Here is a 27,453-nt window from a genome sequence, read left to right as displayed (position 1 = left end):
GCCCGACTGACAACCTGAGCCAAGACGCACAGCCAGGCAGCACTAGGCCCCGTGCGACTGTTTCCTTTGCCTCGGTGGCAACTCTGTGCGATGGCCACCGTCATCGCCCCCGTCTTACAGACGTGTAAGCCGAGGCTCCCCTTGTTCCAGGCACACAGCTGCTCAACGCCAGAGCCAGGCCTAACCCAGCCGTGTCTCACACCAGTTGCTTCACCGATGTCACCTAAGGGCCTCACAGGTGGCACCGGGGCCACGGCAAGGCCAGTCCTGCAGGGAGGCCGCTCACCCCGGGGAGGTGGGGTCTCGGCCACGAAGCCTGCAGGACGGGGAGGAGCCAGGAAGGGTAGGGGGGCTCCAGGTGAAGGTTCAGAGGCCGGAACGCCTTCCCGCAGCGGAGGGAGCACGGCCAGGGGTGAGAAGCGTCACCGGGCTTTCCGCGGGAGGAACTACGGGGCCCAGAGGGGTGACGTACCCTGCCCGCGGTCGCACAGCCAGGAAGCCGCCGCGAGGGGACTCAGACCAGCAGGCGCCTCCGGAATGCTTCGCTGTCACTGAGGACTTTCCGCTTAAACACACGCCCCCGCCCCCCGACGCCAGCTGGATGTGCGGCACACGCATCGGGAGGGGCCGGCAGGGCCCCCGCGGCTCACGGCGCCTGGCCTCACCCAGCCTCTCCCGGAACCGCGTGGAGAGCGGCCCCGAGCGCGAAGAACCGAGGCGTACGTGGCACCTCCTTACACGGAGTAAGACACGGGCTCGCACACGTGGCCTAGGGCAGCTTACACCCCGCCGAAAGCCCAGCTGACGCCGGGGGCCGTGCACGGCCTGCCTCAGAGACGGAGCCGCGGCCTCTCTCAGCACCGACGGGCTCTCGCTGTCCCTCCGCCCGGAACACGTCACCGGGGCGGCCCGGCCTCGCCAGCCACTCCCGTCTCTGCTGGAACGTGGCTTCCGCACCCGGGCCCCCTTCCCGTCCCCGACGCTGCTCCCTTCGTGCCGTGACAGCACGCGCCCCGATGTTACGCGTTCATCTGTTTTCCCAGGAGCCCCGCGCCACGGGGGTGGGGGCGCCGGGTCCCTCGCGTCCCCCGGATCTAGAGGGGGCGTGGCGCTCACCGGGGCCCGACAGTCGTGACCGTCAGGCGCGCATATGTGTAAACGTGTATTCTGTACGCACACGCGTGTACGCGCGCAGACACGCAGGCGAGCACGTACGTGCAAGTCCCCAACCGTGTGGAACTGCCATGATAGCAGTGCAACTGGGGAGCGGAAGATACAGGCAAGAAACCATCTTCCAGAATGAGTGCGGTTTGCAAAACAAATATTTCCAACAAGTAAACTGCTAAAAAAAAAAAAAAAAACAAAAACCCACCCACAAAACCCATCCCCTGCCACGGGGACAGGCTCCAGCTGTGTGCACAGACCTGCCACATGAGCCCCAGGGACGGGGGACACGTCACCGCGCGCGGGCCGGGTCACCACCTGTGCTGCTGCTCCTGGAGCCCTCGGAGTCCATCTTCCGGAGCGACGAGTTCCGGGCGGGCAGCTCCGGCGCCGCGATGTCCCGCAGGTTGGGCATGCTGACCACCATGCGCCGGTGAGTGACGTGCAGGGACGGTGAGTTTCGGGAGGCCATCTTCTCGATGGTCGGTCTTCGGGGACTCGGCAGCATCCTGCTTAACCTGCGGTTGGGAAAAGCAACCACGCCTTACGGACACGAGCGCGTCCGAAGAGCGGGTCTCCACGCCCGCACATCTGCGGCGCGAGCGCGGCCCCGGCCCGGTATTCCCGCACGCACGTGGGAGGCGGTGGCAGCGTCGGAGTCTCCCCGGTGCAGCGAGAGGCGGGGGGGACGGACGGGACCCCCAGAGAGACACAACACACGCGGTGTCTGCGGGGGGCCAGGAACAGCGTGGGGCGGTGGCGACGCGGACCCCGAGGTGCACACGCGGAGCACACGCGCGTCAGCTGCGCTCGGCGTCCCCCCCCCCCCCAAACAGAAGCGCGTGGGGACGTGCCCTACGGAAGTTTCTAAGTGTGAGATTTTCCGGCCGAATTTATCGTTCATCCACCCAAGTAACTGCACGCTGCTGGAGCGTCGGGCTCCCCGGAGTCGCGCGCCCACACCAGAGACCGCACCTGTCCTCGTCCGACTGCGTGTCGAGGTCCATCTGGGCGAAGGCGTCCATCCTTCTGCTGAGCCGGGCTTTAAGGAAAGAGTGAAACATGTAGGTATCCAGAACCTGAAACAGACCACAGGGGGCCAGTCACCACCGCGATCGCGGCCCCCGCTGTGCCGCCGACGTGCTGGGGCGGCCTGCCCACCTCCCGCCCCCCCACCCCGGCTCCCTGGACACAAGCTCCTGAGCGGGTAGCTTTCTTCACTCGTCCCCACCTGCAAGGCTCACCCTCCAGATCCCCACCGGGCTGCCTGAAAGGGTCGCCACTCTTTATGTTTGAAAAATCACCAGAAGTTCAAAAACCCAACCATCTTCCTCTCACGACAGCCAGAGCCAGCGTCCTCTGGCCGTCGACTCCAGGTCTCCGGGGACCGGGCCCCCTCCCCACAGCAAGTGCACCGTCTGGCACCGGCCCGTGGCTCCCACCACCCGGCTGCTGGTCTCTCACCGGACAAGGTGACCCTCCAGCAGCCAGTCCCTGTCCCCACCCTGCCCCCTGCTGCGGGTGACCGGCCCGCAGGTGACGAGGCCCGGGCCCATCGGCCGCTGCCAGCCCGGCCCAGCAATAGGAGGGCCGCAGGCGCACAGGCCCGTGGGGAAGGTGCCGGAAACCCCACGTGCAAAAAGCCCGCAGGAGAGTGACGGCAGGGAGCGGGCGTGTGGAGGGATGGGAGGTGGCAGTGTGGCTCACGGGGACTCCTGCCGCCCTCTGGGAGCCGACAGGGCGAGGAGGCGATGGCAGAGCGCTGGGCCCGGGCGCCCTGTCACAGCTGTGACCGGCTTTGCTCTGGCCCCACGCGCGTCCCTGGCTTCTCCCTGTGCTCCTCTGTGGCGCCTTTCGCGAAGGAGTCTCATGCGGGCACCATCTTTTTTCTTTTAATTTTTTTTTAAAGTTTATTTAGAGAGACAGAGAGACTGAGAATCCCAAGTAGGCTCCGTGCTGTCACCGCGGAGCCCGACGCGGGGCTCGACCTCACGGTCCTGGACCGGGACCTGAACCGCGATCAAGAGTCAGAAGCTCCACCGACTGAACTGCCCAGGCGCCCCTCGCGTGGGCCGCGTCCTGTGGGCCCCTCAGGCCAGGCTCTGTGTCCCGGGGAGGGTGTGCAGAGGCTGCTGACAGCTGGGGCCCCCGCGGACGGGGGAGCACCGAGCGCGTCCGGCAATCGTCAGAGCAGACACGGAGGGCGCGGGCAGGGCCCAGAGAGAGGCAGAGGCCGCCAGCCGGCCGACGTGAATGGCTACCGCGTGGACCTCGGTCACGAGAAGAGCTGAGGCTCGGTAACCAGGCTCGGGCGTCCCCTCCCGCTGCCACAGGCTGGACGGCGAGCCGCTGAGAGAGGCAGCCTCGCTTCCCGCCTGGGGCTCAGGGCTGAGGCAGCTGGGAATCCCTACGGAGCCCGGAGTGGGGGGCAGCTCTGCAGAGACTTCTGGAAGCCTGCACAGGGGCCCGCCCTGGAGGGCAGAGCACGTGGAATTAGGCAAAGGAGGACCACGGAAGCTGAAGGGCCACGGGAGACCCGTGAGCCTGGAGCAGCCTGAGCGTGGGCCCCTCCGTGGCCAGGGCACCAGCACCTGGTGGGGGAGGGACACCAGCCCCGGGAGAAGGCCGCCCCCCCCCACCTGGAACGCGGGAGAACACCGAGGTCAGCAGCAGTTGTGCCCCCGGCCGCAACGAAGCCCCAGACACGACGCCGCACGATAGGCAAGAACGGAGGCGCCCCCAAAAGCTTAACAGGTGGGCAGAAAAGCCCGGCGCTGCCTCCCACCCCCCACCCCGGCTGCAGCGGCCCCTCGGATCGGAGCCGTCGGGTGACGGGAGAGGTCTTGATCCGGACCGAGGAAGCGGTGTCCAGGCACACGCGTCTGGCGGGATTTATCACCCTCTCTCTACACTTACGCGGGGTGCGTTTCACGACAGGTAAACTGCACTCTAAAAAGCGGATTAAGAGAGTAGGAGATGGCCACAGGGAAACCACGGCAAAGCAAGCTTCCTGTAAAAACTATTAATAAGATACTAACAGACGCTTTTGAGAAAACGTATTTTGAAAACGTTCTGAGTAGAGAGAGGCCCACGAGCCCCACGTGCTCCTCACCTGCTTGTAAAACTGCTGGTCCCCCGGAGCTCTGGTTTTGAGAAACTCCTCGCTGTTGAACACTCTGTGCTCATAATTTAAGTGATTCTTCACCTCCCTGAGAAAGAGAAGGTGGTCTGAGCGTGGAAACGCTTTTAAATGCATGAAAAAGTTATCACCGTTGGGGCGCCTGGGTGGCTCAGTCGCTTAAGCGCCTGACGTCAGCTCAGGTCACGATCTCGAGGTCTGTGAGTTCGAGCCCCACGTCCGGCTCTGTGCCGACGGCTCAGAGGCTGGAGACTCATTCGGATTCTGTGTCTCCCTCTCGCTCTCTGCCCCTCCCCCGCTCACGCTCTGCGTCTCTCTCAAAAATAAACATTAATAAAACTTTTTTTAGGTTATCCCTATGACACAACACACAAAATGACCAGAGATACGTCCTGTGCAAGCTCTGTCCTGTAGAAAGAGGGTCCTGGCCCCCAGAAGGGCCGGGTTTGGGTGTGCCCGCTCCTCCGGCTGCCCATCACTTCCAGCAGGGCTCCTCTCCGCCCGGAGGGACCCTCACTGTTCTCGCCCCCTTGGGGCCCCCTGTTCCCTGTGCAGACGGCACGGCCACCGGTACCTGCCGTGGACCCTGAGGGGGAGGCCCAAGGAGGGCGGGCAGACTCTCTGAGCACGAACACCCACGACCTTCCCCAGCTAAAGTAACCGCCTACACACGGGATCGATGCTCTCACGGGCCGTATTCCGTATGTAGGACACTCAATGTTCTCCTTCCGTTGTGAGGGAAAAGTCACGTAAGAGAAATAAAGTCTGACCGTCCGTATCCAAATTGTCTGTTTTATGAATCCATCAAGATTGTAAAGTGTCAAAAAAAAAAAAAAAAAAAAAAACCTCGCTCATGACATATTTCGTTTTAAAAGAACAAAAGGAGGGGCTCCTGGGGGGCTCAGTCGGTTAAGCATCTCACTTGAACTCAGGTCATAATCTCACAGTTTGTGGGTTCGAGCCCCACATCGGGCTCCGTGCCGACAGAGTGGAACCTGCTTGGGATTCTCTCTCCCTCTCTCTCTGCCCCTCCCTGACTTGTACTTTCTCTCTCAAAAAACTTAAAGAATTTTTTTTAAATCTAGAAAAAATATAAAAGAACAAAAGGAAAATCATGTATCTGTGTGCACACAAATTACACTGCTTTGAGCAGAGATAACACAACCTGTCTACAATACGCTGTCCCGTTTTTCCCTAATGAGTTCTGTGTCTTATGGAAATACACGCATTTGAAGAACACAACCATTAAATAACAATCACAGAGCGCAGTCAAGGCAGCAGGCTGTGGTCTAAACACCTCCCGGGTGGAGGGTCCATCCGGACGCCTCTGCTCCTGCAGGGCTGGGGACAGAGCTGGTGACAGATCCTGAGTGCCTGTGCCCGGGGGTGGGCTTCGTTCCTGCGGTGACCCAAGTGTCCCCACCCTGGGCTGGCCCCGAGCCCTCAGCCAGCACAATCCCGCACGGGCGCTCATGGTCCCCGGGGAAAAAACAGGCCCGCTGACCCTGCCGGGGTGTGATCACACGGCAGGGCCACCGGGCAGGGCCCCATCCTGATTCTGCCGCCTCCCACACGGAGGGAGAGCCGGCGGCGCCCCCCACAGACACGGGAGGGGTCCCACTACCTGAAGATGCTGACGAGCAGCTGCAGGGCCACCTGCTGCAGCTGGCAGTTGAGTCCCTGCTGCCAGGCCCGCCTGCGGGCTCGCCCCTCGTTCAGGTCTGTGCTGGCGCCCAGGTGAGCGAGGTCCAGCTCGTGGTGCAGCTGAAGGCTCTGGACCCTGGGAAGCAGCAGAGGGACGCTGAGCACAGCTCACACTCCTTATGGGCAGGGGTGGGGGGGCACTCAGGAAGGGGGTTTACCCTCCCCCCCAGGTGCATCAACACTCTTCGGATGCTCAGAAGAGCCGGCAGTAACTTCGGGGAGGGATCACTCACCTCTGCACACGAGCAGCTCGTCGTTCAGACCCCGCGGAAGCCCTGACTGTGCACACTGTTACCCGAGCCGGAGCCTCCCCTCCCCCGGCCCCGCCCGCCAGGGGCACCAGCTCCCCAGCCCCGCACCTTCCCCGCGCCCGGCCTGGGGGGATCGGTGCACCAGGGTCCTGGGTGTCACCGCTCTCGGCCCGTGGGCCGTCAGCACATTCACAACCCCGGCCTCCCCAGCACCGTCAAGGCCGCAGCGCTGGAAACCAGCGGGCAAATCTGCGGTTCGCACACAAAATGAACACGCCCAACACACATCCCCACCCCCCCACTTCCTTCCCGAGCGCCTCCTGCACGCCGGGCTGCGTGCTGACCACAGACAAAGCTCCAGGGTGGGGCTGGCATTCGAGTGGGAAGAAACAGAAAAACAGAAGAATGCGCCCCAGATATGAGGTCACGGGAGGTCAGGGAGGTGAGGAGAGGGATCAGGGAACGAAGGCTAGAAAACAGCCCGTTTGGTGGCTGGAGAAGAGCGCTCGAGGACCCCGGACCCGAAAGCTGAAAGGTGAAAAGCCAGACAGGCACGAGCGGCCCTGAACGGGTGGGGAGCACCCAACCCCTGGAGACCCCACGGGAGCCCGTGGGGCTGAGGCAGGGGCGGGGCGGGCTGAGACCAGGTCTGAGCGGTCGGTCAGCAGGGCCGGGGCGGGGCGGGGAGCACCCTGGGTCCGCCCCGAGAGCGATGAGAAGCCGCCGCTGGAGACAGACGTCCCGGCCCCGCAAACCCCGGCTGACCGGTCAGGTAACCACCACCTGGAAGGCGTCGGCACCTTCACACACGTGCCAGCGACCACACGCGACTCAGCCCCCGTTACGAGGCAGTCTCCCCTGGCTGGGGCCACAGGAGACACCGCACCCCACCACTGCGGGGTCTGGCCAAGCAGAAGGCCACCCGTTGCGTGTATTCTAGAATTCTGACACCACCACACGCCACACGGCCGAGGGCGAGAACCCCATCCCGCTGGGGGGTGCTCCACCCCAGCGCACACTGGAGACACGGCACCAGGCCCTGGCGCCCATCCCCGCTAAAATGTCCGACTTGGACGATCAGGCAAAAGTGAACGATTAGAAACGTTCATCAGCACACAAACCTGGCCCAGCGTGGGGCATCCCAGGGGTGCCGAATACCTATCTGCTGGGGGGGGGAGGGAGGGAGGGAGGGAGGGAGGGAAGGAGGGAGGAGGGAAGGAGGGAGGAGGGAAGGAGGGAAGGGAGGAGGAGGGGAGGAGGGAAAGGAGGAGGAGGGAAGGAGGGAAGGGAGGAGGAGGGGAGGAGGGAAAGGAGGAGGAGGGAAGGAGGGAAGGGAGGAGGGGAGGAGGGAAGGAGGGAAGGGAGGAGGGAAGGAGGGAAGGGAGGAGGGAAGGAGGAGGGAAGGGAGGAGGGAAGGAGGGAAGGGAGGAGGGGAGGAGGGAAGGGAGGAGGGGAGGAGGGAAGGGAGGAGGGAGGAGGGGAGGAGGGAGGAGGGGAGGAGGGAGGAGGAAGGAGGGAAGGGAGGAGGAGGGGAGGAGGGAAGGAGGGAAGGGAGGAGGGAAGGAGGGAAGGGAGGAGGGAAGGAGGGAGGAGGGAAGGAGGGAGGAGGAAGGAGGGAAGGAGGGAGGAGGAAGGAGGGAAGGGAGGAGGGAAGGGAGGAGGGGAGGAGGGGAGGGAGGAGGGAAGGAGGGAAGGGAGGAGGGAAGGAGGGAGGAGGAAGGAGGGAGGAGGGAAGGAGGGAGGAGGAAGGAGGGAAGGGAGGAGGAGGGAAGGAGGGAAGGAGGGAAGGGAGGAGGGAAGGAGGGAAGGGAGGAGGGAAGGAGGGAAGGGAGGAGGGAAGGAGGAGGGAAGGGAGGAGGGAAGGAGGGAAGGGAGGAGGGGAGGAGGGAAGGAGGGAAGGGAGGAGGGGAGGAGGGGAGGAGGGAAGGAGGGAAGGGAGGAGGGGAGGAGGGGAGGAGGGAAGGAGGGAAGGGAGGAGGAGGGGAGGAGGGAAGGAAGGAGGAGGGGAGGAGGGAAGGAGGGAAGGAAGGAGAGAAGGGAGGAGGGGAGGAGGGGAGGAGGGAAGGAGGGAAGGGAGGAGGAGGGGAGGAGGGAAGGAAGGAGGAGGGGAGGAGGGAAGGGAGGAGGGAAGGAGGGAAGGGAGGAGGAGGGGAGGAGGGAAGGGAGGAGGAGGGGAGGAGGGAAGGGAGGAGGAGGGGAGGAGGGAAGGAAGGAAGAGGGGAGGAGGGAAGGGAGGAGGAGGGGAGGAGGGAAGGGAGGAGGAGGGGAGGAGGGAAGGGAGGAGGGGAGGAGGGAAGGGAGGAGGAAAGGAGGGAAACAACCTCAAAGGTCACAGGCGCATGACTGGGGCACAGAGAGAGGGTGGGGAGGCTTCCTGGGGGGTGGGACCATCACCTGACTGTGGGGCCACTGGTATTCAGAAAAGATCTGAATAAGGACGAATGACTTCTGTTTTAAAACATTCACAAACAGGGGCATCTGGGCGGCTCAGTCAGTTAGGGTCCAACTCTCGATTCCGGCTCAGGTCATGATCTCATGGTTCATGAGTTTGACCCCCACCTCGCGCTCTGCTCCGAAAGCGCAGAACCTGCTTGGGAGTCTCTCCCTCCGCCCCTCCCCCACGCGTGCTCACTTGCACAGGTGCGCTCTCTCTCTCAAAACAAACAAACTTTAAAGGAAGGAAATAAATACATAGATAAGATATTCACAAACAATTTCCAAACTGTGACGACAAAAAAAACATCGATCTGTAACATAAGACGGAGAAGACACTCAGAACTGGCAAACACAGCTCTGGAACAAAGATGCTTCCAAGCACACGGCGGAAATTCCCACCTTTACCTCTGAATAAACGTCTGTGCCGCCAGGAGAGGGATGTCGGGAACATCGATGTCCTCGTCATTAGAGTAGGTGACGCTCCCGTTGTCGATATTTATCAGAATTAAACCGTCAGCTTCCTGTGAGTGTGTAAAAATTGATGTAAGAATCTGAACTTGTAGATACCTTCAGAAACACAAAAACACATTTGTGTTCACTAAGATAGTGAACTACTTAATTAAATTACCGTATTTAATACGTACACAGAGTCTTACGTCGTCTCCCCCAAAAATGTAGGCCGTGAGTTATGTTAACAAGCTAAATCTGATTAGACAGGCCGCAGTCTGAGTCAAGATTCCACACGTGTCGTTATCAGGCTTTCACCTGCCCTGGTGCAAACACTCTGCGGCCACTTCAGGAGCCTGCAGAGAACATTCCAGAACTCCACCCCTCGTAGGAATGGAGTGTGGGTGGGGTTCCGGGCTCCGTGACCACACACACTTGGACTTTCTGAAACATGTGTCTGAGTTCCTTGTAAAAGCCTCATCTGTGACAAGACTGTACAACCCTGAGTCACGCCCCAGGGTCCCGAATCCCCGAAAGGCGGTGCCGGAGTCTCCGAAGGCCCCGCTCCTCGGGTCGCGTCGGGGCCCAGCCTCCTGATGCCCATGTCGGTGACACGTGAGGCCCGAAGGAAGCTGTCCAGACACGGCCACAGTGCCCTCTGTGAGCATTAATGCAGGTCACAGCACAGATGTGTGACAGGACCGTCACGGGACCGCTTCCAAGACCCCAGCCCCACAGAGGAAAACGTCCAGACACAAGACACGCTCTTCAGGCAAGAGCTGCTGCTCGTCCCGAAACCTTCCAGAGCAAGTAAATGCCTGAATGGGCTTCCTTCACGAATGCTGACTGTGTTAGGTCAACGCGCCAACAAAGTTTCCCTCCGAAGGGTCTGAAACAAGATGGCTTCTCCCCTAATGACTAAAAAAAGAACACATTTCAAACTTCAGAGCGTGGATTTTTTTCTTCCGTCATTTGCAAGGCAGACTGGGTGACGTTTCCCCCCGTTCCTTCCACGAAGGTCCGAATGGTCTTCTCCCAAAGTGTGTTTGTGGCTTGGTGAGTCACTGGCTTTGGCAAGAACGTGGCGAGAACCCGGCTCCTCCCTGGGCTGAACACAGCGCCCACCACCTTCCTGGGATTCACTCCAGAACGTTCCAAGTAAAGCAGGGCAGCGGGGCCCCACCTGACGAGGGCTGGAGATGGGAAGGGACCCGTGGCGTCGCCCTGACCTTTCTCCGTGTCTGCGTACTTAGGAAGCCCCAAAACAGTCACAGGAAAGCAACCCTGAGCAGAGTGCCTGCAAGCACGCGAAAGGTGTGCACGTCATCAGTCACCGGGGAAACGCACGTCCCAGCCAGACGTCGCTTCACGCTCGCCAGGGTGGCTACAAGCACGGGCACGGGGACAGCGGCCGGTGAGGAGGGCGGAAAATCGGAGCCCCTACGTGGCCGCTGCGCACACAGCCTGGGCTCTTCTCGAACGGCCAGTTCGCGTGCGACCCCGCCTTCCCAGCCTACGCGGCGCGTACCCGAGCCGAGTGAGGCGCGCACAGCTGTGCACGGACGTTCACGACAGCCAAGAGGAGAAAGAACACGCGCATCAACCGACGGAGGGGTGAACGGGCTGTCGTGATGTTCACACGAGGGGCCCTGTCCTGCGGCAAGAATAACGTCCGGCTGCCGGCGACAGCGTGGACGAACCTGAAACCGCTGTGCCGGGCGAGGGGAGCCACGAACGGCCTCGTGCGGACATAAAACCAGGCGGAAGGGGACAGACGGCAGGTGGTGGCGGCCAGGGGCAGGCCGAGGACAGCACGGGGGGACGCTGAGGCATCCAGGGCTTCTCCACGGGGGATGAAAAGGTCCAAGATTAGCTGGCACGACTCCGCAAAGCTACTAAAAGCCACTGAATTGTACGCGGTCACCGGGTAAACCTCGTGGTGAATGAATTTTACCTGAATAAAGGCGTTTTACAAAACCGAACCCGCCCTTCCTGCTGACGATACCACGACGTTCATTCCAAACCCGTGAGGTCAGCTCACTTAACGTACGTTATTAAGCACCTGCTGTATGCTGAGTCCTGTTCTATTGACTCCTTTGACCCCGGCCGCAATAACGCGGCCGGCACGCTCAGTGTCGTTTACGACCAGGACACGAAAGGGCGCGACGCTCGGTCACGGCTCAGGTAGAGCGAGTGAACGGCCACAGGATCCAGCAAGGCCCGCCCGCCCGCCGCCGCCGCCGTGAACGACACGCTGCGTGTGCAGGCGTCCACGGCAGGGGGGTCCGCGGCACAACCAACGGGGGACACGGGGCAGTCACGCTGCCGGCTGTGCCGGGCGGGCGCGGGAGGGTCCCGGCTCACAGCCCCGCCCGGGAGGACGTGACCGCCTCAGAGGCGAGGAAACTGAGGTGCGGCAAAGGCTAGCACGTCACCGGATGCCGCAAAACCCAAAAGCGGCCACGGCCAGGCGGGTGCCCGCGCTCTCCTGGCTGGCCGGCGGGAAGCCATCGAGCCCCGGGGATTTAAGCGGCCTCACGAGGGACACGAGGTCCCAGCACCCAGGATACCACGGCCCCTAACGCACCCCGAGGCCCACGAGCGACAGCACGCCGTGCGTGTGGCGCCCAGGGCACACCCCGGGGACGGGGGGGACGGCCACCCCCCCCCGCCCCCGGGGCCGGTGTGTCCGGCCTGCCCCGGGGGCGCTCCCAGAGCCGCCTGTGTGTCCCCGCAGGGGCGACCGGCCGACGGTGGAGGCCTGACCTTGCTGACTTCTTGGAAGTGGTCCAGGTGGCAGCCCATGAGGAAGGACGTGGGCGCCATGACGAAGTCCAGCATCTGGCCCGACAGGATGGGCACGAAAGTGTGCTGCCACTGCAGGGGGTGCAGGTAGGCGAGGAAGCACTGGGCCACCAGGGCCAGCAGAGCCCAGCTGGACGAGAAGAACACGATGCGCTGCTCCGTCAGCAGGCACGTCAGGATCTGCGGGGACCGGCCGCACCGTGAGCACAGCCCCGCCGGGCGCCACGCGCCCCCCGCGACCGGGCCGAGTCGCTTTCCGGCCCCCCCGCCCCCCGGGGCCCCTCTAACTCCGCCCCGTCGGCTTGAAGCGAAAGGACGAGTCTTCCCAGGGCTCTGCGGGACGAGGCCCAAGCAGCGGGGGGGCGCCCTGGGTCCGGAGGGTCGCGTACCTGCAGCACCTGCTCGGGCCTGAAGCACAGCAAGGGCAGGTGAAGGTCCAGGTCGACGACCGGGCTCTCGGGGTCCGCCCGGGAGGGAAACACGATCTGCAGCGGCTTCATGTTGAACACCTGCGGCGACCACGTTCCCCGATTAGTCCAGCGGCCGCTCCCGGCGGAGGCCGAACCCCCCGAAACCCTCCGCTGCGGCTCCGGGCGTGCGCGTTAGGCTACGTTTTGGGGGGGGGGGGGTCACGCTGTCACCTCACGTGTCGCAGAACGACGGAGCCGTCCAGAGACACAGAGCTGCTGCTAAAGGCTCACGGGTGAAGCGAGTACTTGGCGTCTCTTTCAGCCAAGGTTCCCCGAGCGCTCCCGTTACCGAGCACCCCGCCCGTTGGCAGCGACGGGCCGACACCCAGATGGGCCCCCAATGACGGCCCCCCACTCGAGTTCTAAGTCAAGCATGTCCGGGTTAATCTTAGCTAGTACACGTTTTTCTTATCATTCGGGTCACTGCAGATTACAGATTCTCCCAGGATCTTCTATTTAGTTGTCAAAGCTCCTTGAAGACCTGTAATTCAAGAAACTGTTGAGAAAGACTCCATTTTTCCAAATGATACTGTCTTAAAATAACACCTCAGTTCAAATTCCCTACACGCAGACGCCCCTTCTATGTTAACAGGCGTGGTGGACGGAAGGGGAAAGTAGGGGCACCGTAGGGGCCCCTCCGCCAAGGGGCCTTCCTGCCCGAAGACACGTTCGTTCCTGACTGTGGGTGTCAGCCTCGAGGGCGGGTGTCTGGGAGACGCTGGGGCCACCCGTGCCCCCGCAGCCCCCCAAACGCACGGAGAGGCCAGAGTGCAAGCAGTGGTGGGAGGGAACACGGAGAGACGCAGCATCGAATCTGAGGACAGAGAAGCTCCGGCCAGGCCAAGCGTGGAAGGATGAGAAATGGAGCAACGCGGAAGACCAGGTGCGGAGAAGGTTCCAGAACAAATGTCCACAATCCACACCAAGTGAACGCTCGTGTGAGAAACCCGCAGGCGGTGCATCTGCTAGGGCCTCCTGACGACGCCGTCTTGTCACCCTGCCTGCCTTCCTGTCACCGACTGGTCCATGGAAGCCAAATGCGTGACTCGTGTGGACAGGAACACCCTCTTTATTTGAAACAAGTGAAAGCAGAGTTAAGTGCTCCAAGTCGTGGGGGCGCCTGGGTGGCTCAGCTGGTTGAGCATCCGACCCTTGGGTTTCAGCTGAGCTCCTGACCTCATGGTTTGGGGGTTCGAGCCCCACATCAGGCCCCACGCGGCCAGTGCAGAGCCTGCTTGGGACTCCCTCTCTCTCTCTCTCTCTCTCTGTACCTCCCGTCTTGCGCTCTCTCTCTCAAAATAAATAAATAAACTTATTTGTAAAAATGCTCTAAGTCACAATGAACTATTAATAATTGTAAAGTGTATGGGAAAAACCCCCTCAAATATTGCAAACAATAATTGTGTCAGCCAGCTTCCCAGCGACAGAGAACAACTAGATACGAACGCTGGGGATTCTACCAGAGACGTCGCTCAGCCCCCGGGACGTGTCCGCTGCCGTGCCAGTGACCTCACGGCACGTAAGACCCGCACCCGAGCAGCTGGGTGCTGTCACCCCACCCACCTCGCAGGTGAAGAAACAGAGGAAGGAAAGACATCTCAGGAAAAGGCTTGCCAAACTTCAGCGTGACTGGAGCCCCAGAGAAACACCAGGTTCCACGCACGAAGCGACACAGGGAGTGAGTCTGTCAAGTTCAGTGGGAGGAAAAGCCACATCTCACTGCACGTCCAGTAACGCCCGTGATCCGCGAGCCCGTAAAATCAGACCCGCTGGTGGGCGCAGAAGCGGCGGGGGGCCCAGGGACGCGGGGCTCCCGGGGGCCGGGCTGCGCTCGAGCCGGTGGTCCAGGTGCCGTCCGAGGGGGGCACGGACCAGACGTGCCCCAGCCCCAGAGTAACGGGAAACTGCACCGGGCGCCCACACACTCGGCTCAAAACGCAAGATCTACAGCTGAGCACGAGCTGCAGAGCCTCTAAATGGACCTCCGCTCGCAGTGGGTTCTGGAAAATACTGCCGAATCGGCTCCTGGCCTCCACGGACTGCTCGCATTTCCCCAGAACTAGGAACAGTCACGGTGCCTCAACACTCCCTAAGACGGATCAGGGCCACTGGGTCCATGGGAGCCCCAGAGCTATTAGGACTCTTAGGGGAGGGTCACGGCGGCGAGCCTGCCCCAAAGTCGGCTCGTCCCGACGAGTTCGTGAAAATCAAGACCAGATACGAACCCCTGAACCCCCGATGCTTCGCTCAACGGCTGTGGGAGAGGCAGATGCTGGGCGTGGCATCAGCCTTGCACACGCAGCCCCCGGCAGGGCCTCCGTCCTCGTGCAGCTTGGAGTCCAATGGCAGAGATGGACACTGGACAAAACGCACACGTGCACCAGCCCTAACCGCAGCCTGTGCTGAGCTCTGCAGGAAGGGGGCTGGGTGCTGAGAGCGAGACAGGGGTGGGAGGTTACCGAGGGGCTGTTCCGAAGAAACTGAGGGCTGAGCAGGAACTGGAAAACGGACAGCTGCACTTCCAGAAATAGCACGTGCAAGAGTCCTGGGGCAGCACCCGCGAGGGACGGAGGGAGCCCCAGTGTGGCTGGGGAACAGTGAGCAAGGGGGTGAGGACACATGACAGAGCTGGACAGGGACACAGGGGCCAAGATGGAAGGCTGGCTGAAGGCATATAGCAAGAAATCATCGTTGGGTTTTCAGCACAAAAGGAGAGTCCAGTTTACGGATTTTAACAATCTTTGCAGCCACTATGCAGAGGATGAACTTAACGAAGGGTCAGGAAGGGACGTGGCCAGACCGGTGGTTCCTCGAGTCACACGGGTGGAAGAAGCTGGTGGGCCAGAGTGGGGTGGTGGCAGCGGGCGTGGGTGCCTGGGAGCAAATGCCGGGTGCGGGCCGCTCAGGGGTGGATGATGGAGGGCACGCAGGGGTGAAGAGAAGAGACGTGAAGAACGACCCACCGTAAACGTTCTCACCGGGGCGGTAAAAGTGGAAAAACCAAATATGAGACAGCCCAAGATTCTGAGGCACAGAAATTGGTACGGGTACTATCTGTATGCTACTCGTGCTCAAAGGCAGAATACAGTAAGCACAGTTAACCCGCAAACGGTTCTGAACCCGGTTCTGTTCGCTACTTAGCAGGTCCTCAGCGAACACCTGTTGAGTTTATAGAGCAAGAACGTCAACTTCGATGACTTCACTGTCCAATAAAAAATACCAATTATCCACATAATAAAGATGAGTTCCTTGCACAACACAACCCAATAAATGTTCCCTGCAAAGGTTTCTGGGAGTGGAACCAAGGCATTTGGGCGACCGGCTTGGTCTCCAGGCCTGGAACGCATCTGGCGGGGTTCCCCGCCACCCCCCACCCTCTGCTGCCGACCACTGGGCTTAGGTCGATATTAAAAATGCACATTCTGAGTTCATAACCACATTTCCCTAAGTAAAACTGATTTCTCCACTGTGAATAATAATCAAAATGCAGAGAACCAAGATTTGTCTGCATAATCTTCCAGAAGGGACTGAGTGAAACGGAGTCAACATTTATGACCTGCTTCGAGATGCTAACCTGACAGGTGCCTGTTTGAAAACAAGAGGTGCCCTGTGGTTACGTCAGTCTGGAAAATGCTGAGCCAGGCAGGTGTCAGTCATCACGGCTCAGCAGTCTGGCCCATGACTCAGCAAAAGGGGAACGGGGGGGCTGCCTTTCTCCAACCATCCTTGACCTGAAACCCTCGTGTGATAAAACAGCGGACCTCTCAGAACGAGCGTGCCAGGGACCCCAGATCCCAGATCCACAGAGAAAAATGGAAAGTATAAAGCCAGGCACGTTCTTTAACCACTAAAGGGGTTCATCACCAGCTACACGCCCGCTTATCACGGGCCGCTGGGCAAACCACCTTTAGAAATAGCATAATAGAGAATTCTGTAAGAAGTTGAGAAACTGAATTTAAACACGGCGAAACGTAAGCAACAGTTTAAAACATTCAAACCATCTCCATGTTACTTCTTTTACTATTTGCAAAGAAAAGACGTAACTCCAGATTTCATTACCAAATGCAGCGGTCCAGGCGGTGGGCTAGGTATTAAAGATAGCTTTGCAGCAAAATCTTTTATGTGATTGTCAACTTCGAAATCTTTACAGAGCTTCAGATGAATCAATAAACTAAAATTAAAAAAAAAAAAAAATCAAATCACAAAGTGAGTCTGAGCATCCGATGGTCCTCCTTAGCATTTCTAATCCCAGCTGAAGCGTCTGCCAGGGCCGGCAGCTCAGAACTTTCCAGCAACAGGGAGACTAACCTGGATGTCACAGGGCAGGGAGCGGCTGCCCAGGATCCGGGCGTGCCTGGAAGGGGGCACAGGGGAGCTGGGGTGTTTGGGGGGTGGGGGGCTGCCCATGTTCCGTTTCCTGGTGTGGGTGCTGGCTACATGGGTGTGTTCCATGAGCGGAAAGTCACTGGAGTTCGTGCGTTTTTCTATGTGTCATACTTGAGCGGGGAACAAACATGCCAAGGGAAAGTACTTGACACAGCTGGTTTCCCAAATGCATTCTGGCTTTTGAAGTCCAGTACGCCCTTGAACCAGCACCCATCCCCCACGCAGTTGAAAACCCGCGTGTAACTTCTGACTCCCCAAAACTTGACTGCTGATAGCGCACTGCTGACCAGAAGCCTTACCGAGGACATGAATAACTGATTAACAGGTATTTTGTATGTTATGTGCCTTAGCTGCTGTATCCTTACAACAAAGCAAGCTGGAGAAAAAGAAAATGGTTTTAAGAAAACCACAAGGAAGAGAAAATACATTTACAGGACTGTACGGTATTTTTCGGAAAAAAACCCGTGCGTACGTGGACCCCCACGGTTCAAAGGCTCAGACGCATGTGATTTCAACGTAAAACGGACAAGCGGGTGCCGGGGGCAGAGGGGCTGGGAAGTGACCACAGGGCACGAGGGAGCCTTGGGGGGTGGTAAAAATGTTCTGTGTCTTAACTGTGGTGTCTACATCTGGCAAAATTCAGCCAAGGGCTCGGGCCACCCTGCCTCAGTCCCCTGGGGCGGACCCCAGCCCGGCCCACCGCCCGGGCCCACGCGTGCCCAGCAAGCCAAGCGCCACGCTCCTAAGTAACAATAACTCTTCCTGGGGTCCATAGGGGGATTTGGAGATAATTCAATATTCCTCTGGGGGCACTTGGGGGCTCAGTCAGTTAAACATCCAACTTCGGCTCAGGTCATGATCTCATGGCTCATGAGTTCGAGCCCCACACTGGGCTCTGTGCTGACAGCTTGGAGCCTGGAGCCTTCTTCGGATGCTGTGTCTCCCTCTCTCTCTGCCCCTGCCCCACACACTCTCTCTCTCTCTCAAAAATAAATAAAAACATTTAAAAAATTAAAAAAAAATACTCCTCTGTATTTATTGTAAAGAATAAATTAAAAAAAAACAAAACCACTTCCAGCAATGTAATTCCCCGAATACAACTGAGCCTTCTCTCCCAATTCTTGTCCCCACAGAGGCAATTTACATGGTCTCATTATAGCAGAAAAACAGGCTTTAAAAGTACATAAATCCGGGGCACGTGGGTGTCTCGGTCAGCTGAGCGTCCAACTTTGGCTCAGGTCGTGATCTCACGGTTCGTGAGTTCCAGGCCCGCGTCAGGCCCTGTGCTGGCAGCGAGGAGCCTCCTTCAGATCCTCTGACCCGGTCCCTCTCTGCCCCTCCCCAGCCCATTCTCTTTCTCTCTCTCAGCAAATACATTTTTAAAAAATACGTAAATGTGTGTTTAGAAACTGCCTTTCTGGTCCTGTCCTTTGTTTCTCCCTAGCTCTGTTTTCTAGTTGCGGCCGCTTAGCAACGGCCATTGAAAGAGACAGAAAACCCAAGACGCGAGGAAAATGGACACGCTTTTCAGCTTAAACGTCCGCTTCCGTTACTGTCAAGCAGGATGGTGTTTGTTGCCGGCGTGCCAGCTGAGGCGACAAGGGTCCGCCTTCCTTAGAAGGTGGCTGTGGTGTGGCCCTAGCCCGTCCACTCGAGACGGGGCGTGAATAACCCTCCCCGTCTCACCGAAGAGGTGACTGGGGACCAAGTGCTGAAGAAGATCCGTTAATGAATAAAAAGGGACCACGTCCTCATTTATTCTGTCCCTTCCCACGCCCAGGCAAACGTTCATTAATGCGCGTGCTTCCCCTCAAGTCACTCAGCCCTGAAATGAGACCAGGGAGTTCTCTGTTGTACAAGGTATTTTACGTGTGTGGCAATAAAACGCAGGCTAGACCCAAACTATGTCCAAAGACCAGCCACGTTTTCCAAAAAAAAAAAAAAAAAACAACAAAAAAAAAACACCCCCATGAAGGTGCTGGAATTTAAGTTACGAAGGCCGTTAGCTTGATCCAGATGGACTCCTGCTCAGCCCCTGGCCACGGTGTGAGAACCAGAGTCATGGCTTTCCCAGAAATGTGGGATCTGCCCGGGGTGGCTGGTGGGTGTGACGACGGGAGGGGGACCCTCTGTGGACCGCCTTCTGTCTTCAACCAAACCGCCGCCAACTCTAAGACTGTAACTTTGTGAGCGTGAACACGAAGCAGCTGGGGCGCACGTGGCCGGGGGGCGGGCCGTGTCTGTGCCACAGTCACGTGCCACGCGATGCTCTCTGGATTTTTCAAAAATTCTCTATATCCTCAGGCTTTCTCAGTATCGGCACTAAGACGGTTTAAGATTCCACCCCCAAAAAGGTAATTTTTAAAATGTCAGTGAACTCGGCAGAACTAATGGCAGCCTCCTGATTTTCTCAGAGAGCCAGGAACAGAGCTTTTCCTCGTGTACCTTTTTTAAAAAACCAAACATCAAATCCCACTAATTTTACTTCCAACAGCTTGGCTTTATCCTCCCTCATCTGGCAGACCTTCCCCACATGCCAGCATACCCAGAAGCATCTGGAAGCTTCTAGGTGCTCCCGGGGCCCAACTGGGGCCCACCCACCACCCACCAGCGCCAGGAGCGGCCTCACGGACAAGCAGGCGCCCAGGGGGCTCACCAAGACAGGCAGTCCTTAAGGGCGTTGTAATAGGGGAATCTGGAGACCACACACACGGCAAAGGGCACGAAGCAGCCAGCCGCACCCCCAGGTGGCCTGAACGGCTCCCAGTGCATCTTGCCGTTGTAGAAACAGGACTCGTCCTGGAGAGAAAGCCACAGGCACGTGTCACCCCTCGACCCAGCCGGTCCCGGCTTCTATCCTCAGCAGTGTCGGCGTCTGCGGACAGAAGCGAGAAGCTCCCGCGTGGCTGGACCCTGAAAACGACACAGTGAGTGAAAGCAGCCAGGCGCAAAGGCCGCGTGCAGGGCAAGTCCACGGACACGAGGTATCCACAACGGGCACGTCACGTCCCTGGAGGCAGAAAGCAGATGAGTGGTGGCCGGGGGCTGGAGGGGGGCTGGAGGGGGGCTGGGGAGTGACGTCCGGGGGGGTGGGGTGCACAGCACCACGGGCGCACTCGGTGCCACTGTTCCCTGCACGTGCTGCCACGCGCTGTGTGTCCCTGCACAGTAACAAACACTGGGACCCGACTTGGGGGGGGGGGTCCCCCGGAATCACGTACGTGCAGGGGTCGGTAGTACTGGGCAACCACGCCGTACGTCCTGTTCCCACAGACATCGGTCAGCACCAGAAAGTGGACGGAGTCCTCCTTCGGTTCGGAGGCCACACACACGCCCCCTGCGGATGGACAAGAGGAGATCTCATCACGGCTCAGAGCCGGGGCCGTCCGCCGCCTGCTTTCCGCCTCCGGGACTCGCCCCTCCACTATCGCTGTGGGGCTCTGATGCCAAGATGAGCTAACTCTGGGGGTCAGCCCCTCCACGCGCACCCCCTGCTCTGCCACCCTCTGTGCTCTGCAGAATTTAGCAAACAACACGGGGACGACCACAGACAAACACTTCAGGCTGTGCCTGCGGAGCTGACAGCTTTCTAAGCACGGCAGGGGCTGCGGGTGTCCCGGGCTGTAACCCCGGAGACAGCACCCATTTCTCGGTGGACACTCCCAGACGGGACACGGCGGCGCGTTCCTCGTCTGCCTTTTCTAAAACCCCTTGGGCGTTTCTCACCCACCACCGGAAAGAACAAAGGCCACCCACGACCGGGACCGCCAGTTTGGGGAAGGTGTGCAAGCCCGGGCCGCCAGCCCCAGGGGCACAGAAAACAGGCACAGCTGGGGAGCCCGGGGACATGCCGCAGGCCAACTGGAGGGCATTTTGACCAGCCTGCCGGACGTCTGGAAGACGGGACTGTAAGTCCAAGGTGAAAATCCTCGGAAAGCACATCTACAAACCGCGCCACCTGGCAATCCCAACAGCCCCTCTTCTGGGATTCAGTTTTCTAAGACCTGGGGGTGGCACTGGGTGGCCTGGGCACCCTCTATCCCCGAGACCCCTGCACTGAGTGGTCCGTGTATCCTTTAGCTCCGAAACCCCTGAGATTAAGAGAACCCAGTCCTGTGGCTCGACATCAAGGCTCAAGTGGTCACCAGCCCCCCTCTGTCACTCTCTAGAGGTGGCTTCTAGAAAGCACCATCGGTGCAGCTGGAAAGCACGGCAGGGGATACCTGGGAAGCAGAGCTGAGGCAGGGCGAGCAGGTCCACGCCATTGGGGACGCTGATGTCTTCCAGAGGGGGTCCCTTCCAGGGCTCTGTTTTGGGCTTCTCCCTCTTCTTTCTGAAGGAGCGCCTTCTGGTCTTGCTCAGAGCACAGCTGGTGCCAGCCAGCTGTGTGTCCTCCTTACTGACGAAAGGAGGCACAAAGATGGACAGGACCTCCGGGTCGAGAGCAGAGAGGCTGCTGGCCCCCTTCTTCTGGGCCACCTGAAGCGGGCAGAAATACGAACACGTGTGCGCTCTGTCGTGCACCTTCTGAGTGCCCACCGTTGGTTCTGTGCCCTCCACCCTCCACCGGGCACCGGCTCTGTCCCGCAGAGCATGTGCACAGCAAGGGCCGCACGGAAGCTGCTGTAGGGCCTCTCGGGCCACGCGTTCAGGCGAGTCACAGCACCCAGCAGGGCCTGGCTCTTCAGCGGCTACGAGGGGTGGTGACACAAGGTGTCCACTTCAGAGCCCGGTGCCGACAGGCAGACCCGAGATCGGATCCGGCTCTGCTAAGGCCACAGCCAAGCTTCCCTTTCAAGGGGGGGGTTGCAAGTCAAGTGCTCAACCCCCACGCCCCCACACCAGCGCCCCGCGCCCTCACGGGCCGGTGAGGAGGGCCCTGCACACTATCTGACCAGCACAAACGGGGTGCCGACACCGTGTCCCCTGCCAGCCGGGCCATTCCCCCAGCAGTCCCGTCACCATTGACCTGGGGACAGAGACTGAGGGGTGAGAAAACGGACCACTGGCGTCAGAGACAACACCTTCCTCCAGTGACCAAATGGCCCCCCGGGGTCTATACTGGGGGGGGGGGGGTCATCACCCAGCCCGAACACTTTCGAACTTTAACTTGGTACCAGATTTTTAAAAAACCTTCTGTCTTCTCATTCATCCCTGAAATGATATAAAGGCCACAGGCACTACCTTCGATCCCCATCCTGTCTGGCCGGGACGCCTGGCAGAGCTCCCAGAGAAGGCTGGCAGGCTGTGACAGGGCCGTAGGGGCTCAGCCCCCAGCTGGCACACAGAGAAGTCAAAGGCAGGACTCCCTGGGTAGCAAGGATGTGGAAAGGTGGGGGGCGGCTGGGGTGGAGGTGGGCAGTGTGTAATCAAAGGTCTTTGAGAGACCCAGGGCATCAGGAAGGACATCACTGTCACCAGGACACATGGGACTGTCGCGGGCAGGCAGTGTCACGCTTTTGGTAAGAATCGTGGGACCAAAGGGGAACTCTCACCCTTGAGAGGAATCCTACAAGGACAGCATTTGCCCCCAGGAAATACACTCTAAACTCGAAACGCTTATTTTTATGCTGTGTATAATTTAAATTCAGACAATAGTTGCTTTATACTTGGAAAAAAAGTTTAACACCAGTAGCAACAAAGACCAAACATGGGATATCCGTATGATTGGGGAATTTCAAAAGCTTTGTGTATCATGCGTGAAAGGAAGCCGTGTCTTGAGTTATACAAAACCTTTCTAAAACTTTCCTATCAAACTCTGGCAGTTCAGACCCACTTAACTATGAAAGTACGTGTGGTCACTTCTTCCTCCATGAACAGTTACGTCCATGAAGACTGGGCACACATCAGCGAGGGCCCCTTTCCTGCAACCTCTCTGGCCGCCTGCACTCTGCTCTTCTCCTCTGCCCCGACACTCCTGGGCGCTCCCCACCCCCCCCCCCCACACACACCCCCACGCCCCGCCCCACGGTGAGTCCTTGGCCCCAGTCCCTCCTCAAGTGCCTGGCCGGCAATCTCAACACTTACGCAGTGTCCTCACTTGGGGCCAGCGTGCAGGGTCCCGCTGCCAGCTCAGACCTCTTTCCAGGCTCAGACCACACCCAACTGTGCCCGACATACCTGGGTGGGTCCTTCAAACTTATAGTTTCAAAAATTAAGCTCGTGCTGATTTCCCTAAAACCCGAGCTTCCCCCCCATATGCTCCCCTGTGATAAAGACGGTGCCCCTCGGGTCTCCAGAGCTGGCGCTGCGGCCCCTGCCCCTCACTCCCCTCTGCGAACCCACATCATGGGGCCTCTGGCCTCAGAAACGTCTCTAAAAGCAGTCCCACTACGACCCCATGTGCACAGTCCCAAAACAAGCACCCACCCCGCCTGTGGCTCAGAGCAGGTACAGATTCTCCAACAAACGAATCCTGCGAGGTTTCTGCCAGGAGAATGAGGCCGCCTCCTCCCAGCCGGCCCAGGGCGCACCCCCCCCTCCCCCCCCCCCCCCCCGGCACCTCTGTCCGTGCTCACGAAGGGGGGCATCATCCCCTTTCGAAAGGGCACACGTGACACCTGCCCCAAGGGGCGGTGGCTCCTGCACCTGATGCCCACTTTTCACCCCTGCACACCCTTCAAAGGGCCCAAACCAGCCCCACAGACCATCTCCACCCTCTGTATCCATACATCACTGTCATCACCACGCACGTAATCCGTGGATGTATCACCCGTGTGCAGGTGTCACGGGCAGGATGACAACCGGGCTGCTTGTACACCTGAGTGCCGGCCAGCCTGCTTCCAAAGCCAGGGTGCCCCAAACCCGCGCACGACACAACCTCTCAATCCGCAGACACAGCGCCCGTGTCCCAAGGCTGTGCTCCCTGCAGTTATCTGTAGTCGCTTAGAGTGAAATGGCCAAAACCCAGCCAACGGGGCACTCAGTAGTTCATTAAACATCTGTTTTTCCTCTAGCCATATTTCCTTGCTGTCTTTTCCGACTGGATATGCAACAGTCTCATTTTTGTTTTTTTTTAATTTTTTTAATATTTATTTTTGAGAGAGATACAGAGCGCGAGCAGAGGAGGGGCAGAGAGAGAAGGAGACACAGAATCCGAAACAGGCTCCAGGCTCTGAGCTGTCGGCACGGAGCCCGACACGGGGCTCAAACCCACGAACCGCGAGATCATGACCTGAGCCGGAGTCGAACGCTTAGCCAACTAAGCCACCCAGATGCCCCTACAGTCTCATTTGTAAACACTGACAGCAATATAGGAAAAATAAAAGAAATGAGAATAGAAAGGAAGAGCTTTCCCCCTAAATCTGTGAAAGGGTGACTAATATCCTTTGCACAGCATGGAATGCATTCTTCCCACTTCTTACGTGTACATTGTGATTTTTCTCCCCTAGATATGATCATCCTCTTTAAACGGTTCCGTTAGCTTTCTTCCCCCCTTCAGCATACAGTGTGGCTGACTGCCCTGTTGCCACTGTAGAGTGCCACACGGGACGACCCAGTACATATTTGCCCAATCCCCCACTGAGGGACAGTTGGCATGCCCTCAGTTCGTCATGCTGCACCACCTGAGCAAAGGCAGCGGCGAATAATCTCTCCCATGCGTACTTACGCACGTCCAACTGTGTAATCAGAATAAATTCCTGAAGGCACCACCCTGGATCCCAGAGCGTCGTGACTGCCCCTCGCCTACGGGGAAGACAAGGTCCCACTCCCCAGACTTGTGACAGCCAGTTCCTGCTCTCCTCTCGCAGACACTGATTTCCTCACCCCTACCCAGTAACAACCATTTCAGTCCAAACGAGCAGAGCGGATTCAAAAGTAAAACACACAACACCCTAATTCATACCATCACAGATTTACTTCTGTGAGGTTATACCGCAGCACTGATCTTCATACAGGATTGGCCATCATTTGGGAAATAAAACAGAAGACAATAGATTTTTTTTTCTTAATGCTCTAGAACTGTTCTGTGCAACCGTTGCCAAGAGCTGTGTGGCTATTTAAATTGAAATTAATTAAAATGAAATGAGGGGCGCCTGGGTGGCTCAGTCGGTTAAGCGTCCGACTTCAGCTCAGGTCACAATCTCGCCGTCCATGAGTTCAAGCCCCTTGTCGGGCTCTGGGCTGACAGCTCGGAGCCTGGAGCCTGCTTCCGATTCTGTGTCTCCCTCTCTCTCTGCCCCTCCCCCATTCATGCTCTGTCTCTCTCTGTCTCAAAAATAAATAAACGTTAAAAAAATTTTTTTTAATTTAAAAAATTAAATAAATAAATGAAATGAAATGAAATGAAATTTAAAATCCAGTGCCTCAGTGGCACCAGCCACTCTTCAGGCACCCGGAAGCCATGTGTGGCTAGTAGCTGCCGGACTGGATGGCACAGATAAAGAACGCTGGTGTCACCGTTCAGCAAGTTCTGGGAGACAGCCAGGCTCTGTAAATTGAAAGCCAGGATGCTGGTCACTGAAAACTGTTACAATGTTGCCTTCACACCCAAGAATTATGTAAGTGACCTACACAATGGAAAGCGCCCCGCTGACCCGACCAAGTTGCTCCTGGACCCTTTGGAGCCTTTCATGCCCGACGCCTACTCTCCCCAGCAACCAGGGAGCCAAGGGAAATGTAGGCACAGAAACTCACAGGGGACTGAGCTGGATTCTTGGGAGTCTTCGTCACATCCTCACAAAACAAACACCACCCCAACCAAGAAAGGAAATTAAAAGTCAGGACACCTTGCTACCCTATGAGATGTTTCTCGTATCTCGGCTCCTGGGTGCACCTGTCACCAAGCAGCACCTGGCAGCCTCAGTCAGTAGAGCGGGCGACTCTTGATCTCGGGGTTGTGAGTTTGAGCCCCATGCTGGGTAGAGACGTTACTTAAAAATAAATATTTTTTAAAAATATGCAGAGTAGCAAACTGCCCGCTTGTCTGGGAAAGCGCCGCAGCCTGTTTGGGTCAGGAAAGCACCACGGTGCGTATTCCCGCTGATTCATCCTGCTCTCAAGACACGTCCCACATCGGGGCAACTAACAGATGTGTTGTAATCACCCAAGAAGCAACTGAAACCTGGTCATTTCCTACCAGAAGAAAAAGGAGGAAATGCCATTTGGCAATTAGAGGCGGGGACACAACTCCATCGATGAAGGTCAGGGGAGACAGAGATCAAAAGGGGGTGCACACATCATAGGGGCTTGCGGAGTAAGAAAGGAGGAGGGCAATGCAGAAACCACTGAAGCTGGCTCAGTATTAAAGTCACGGAAACTACCAAGACATTGACAGACGTTTGTCCGGTTAATTATAGCGACATCTAGCCTCGCCATGCAGCCCTTCAACTCTGCAGCCCTAAATCCTCAGGTGTCTTCCGGTGCCTCCCACTGATGTCGTCCAGGAGGAGGGGAGGGCCTGTCCAGGTATCTGGCCGGTCGAGCGCTCTGCGCATCACCGCCAGCCAGAGAAAACCGCCGAACACAGAGTCACACGGACATCCGGGGCCACGAGAAAAAGGCCACAGGCCGATGCCAAAGAAAGCCAGGGTTGCAGAATAACAAAAAGTGAGGACACAGGAAAAGACGCTCGGAGAACGAGAATGTCCGAAACTGCTGCCTTCCGAGAAAAGGGTTTGTCACTCGGGCTGCGAGGACACAGACAAGGAGTAAAGGGGGGCGGGGGTCAGCCTTTTCTGCAGGTGAGAACAGCTCGGCGTCCTCACAAAACGACTAAACAGAACGCTTCAAAGCGGCCCTTCCGTCGACGACCTAAAGCCTCACAACGCTGTGCGAGGAACGGCACCCACCGCCGGGGAGGCCCTAAGTCCCGCGATAATGAATGAAGTGCCTCCGCCGGGCTGTGAAACCCGGGCTCGCGGCCGCCCCGCCCCCCAGCCCGCCTTCCCCCGGCCCCGGCGTGCGTCCCGAAGGCGGCCCGGGCGACTCCTCCGCGCCCGGGAGGACAGCAGCCCAGCGCCCCGACCCCACGCCGCAGACCCCCGCCCGTCGCCGCCGCCCGGCAGCGCCCCGTCTCAGTTTCCCCGCCAGCCCTTACCAGCTCGGGGCCGCGGAGGCTGTCCCGGGAGGGCCCCAGCAGCGCGCACAGCTCCAGTAGCCCCGAGGGAAGCGCCAGGGGATGCGGCGTGGCCTCCGCCATGGCTGCTCGGCTGCCGCGGCCCTCTGGGCGCACCCCGCTCGGGCGCCTTGGGCCGCCGGCCTCGACCCCGGCCGCGCCACCGGGAACCGCAACCGCGCGTCCGACTCCTGCCGCCGGGTCCGCGCAGAGAGCCGTCCGCGGGAAGGGGCCTCGCGGGGGCGGGGCATCCAGGGGGCGGGGCCTCTCGGGGGCGGGGCTGGCCAAACTTGAATTGGGCCTCCGGGGGCGGGGCCTCCATGGGGGACGGGGCCGACTGCGCCGGAGGGAGGCCCGACGGGGCGGGACCTCACGGACTGGGAACCGGACCCGCGGCGCCTGAGCTGGGCCCGGCGGGGCGGGGCCTTCGTGGGGGCGGGGCCTCCCGGGTGGGGCGGGGGCAACCTCGGGGGCCAGCGCTTGGTAGTCATTTCCGAACCTGGTGCAGGTCCCGGCGCGTGCGCAGTGTCTGCGCTCAGCCCCCTCCGCCGGCGCCGCCCCGCCCATCCCGGCCGGCAGCCTAGTCCCCAGGGA

At 59.2% G+C, this 27,453-nt stretch overlaps 1 protein-coding gene across 5 annotated transcripts in view; it reads right to left on the bottom strand.

The window, feature by feature from the left end:
• Positions 1-27,072, bottom strand: part of DENND3 (DENN domain containing 3) — a 51,801-nt gene extending 24,729 nt beyond the window's left edge. For 2 of the 5 annotated variants that reach the window (XM_042973589.1, XM_042973590.1), the window contains exons 1-12: positions 26,842-27,072; positions 21,026-21,281; positions 20,024-20,139; positions 19,459-19,601; positions 16,476-16,587; positions 12,336-12,455; positions 11,908-12,126; positions 9,100-9,215; positions 5,928-6,083; positions 4,277-4,373; positions 2,140-2,243; positions 1,483-1,682 (exon numbers count right to left, since the gene is read on the bottom strand). In XM_042973589.1, coding sequence (XP_042829523.1) covers positions 1,483-1,682; positions 2,140-2,243; positions 4,277-4,373; positions 5,928-6,083; positions 9,100-9,215; positions 11,908-12,126; positions 12,336-12,455; positions 16,476-16,587; positions 19,459-19,601; positions 20,024-20,139; positions 21,026-21,281; positions 26,842-26,943 — 1,741 coding nt within the window. In that variant the 5' untranslated portion in view covers positions 26,944-27,072. Of the gene's footprint in view, positions 1-1,482; positions 1,683-2,139; positions 2,244-4,276; positions 4,374-5,927; positions 6,084-9,099; positions 9,216-11,907; positions 12,127-12,335; positions 12,456-12,587; positions 12,873-16,475; positions 16,588-19,458; positions 19,602-20,023; positions 20,140-21,025; positions 21,282-26,841 lie in introns of those variants that run through there. The other 3 variants (XM_042973588.1, XM_042973592.1, XM_042973591.1) reach the window with 3 other exon arrangements.
• Between the last annotated feature and the right edge of the window lie 381 nt (positions 27,073-27,453).

Source organism: Panthera tigris, chromosome F2 (genome assembly GCF_018350195.1).
Source record: "Panthera tigris isolate Pti1 chromosome F2, P.tigris_Pti1_mat1.1, whole genome shotgun sequence".
NCBI lineage: Eukaryota > Metazoa > Chordata > Mammalia > Carnivora > Felidae > Panthera > Panthera tigris.
This window is presented reverse-complemented; position numbering and strand designations above follow the sequence as displayed.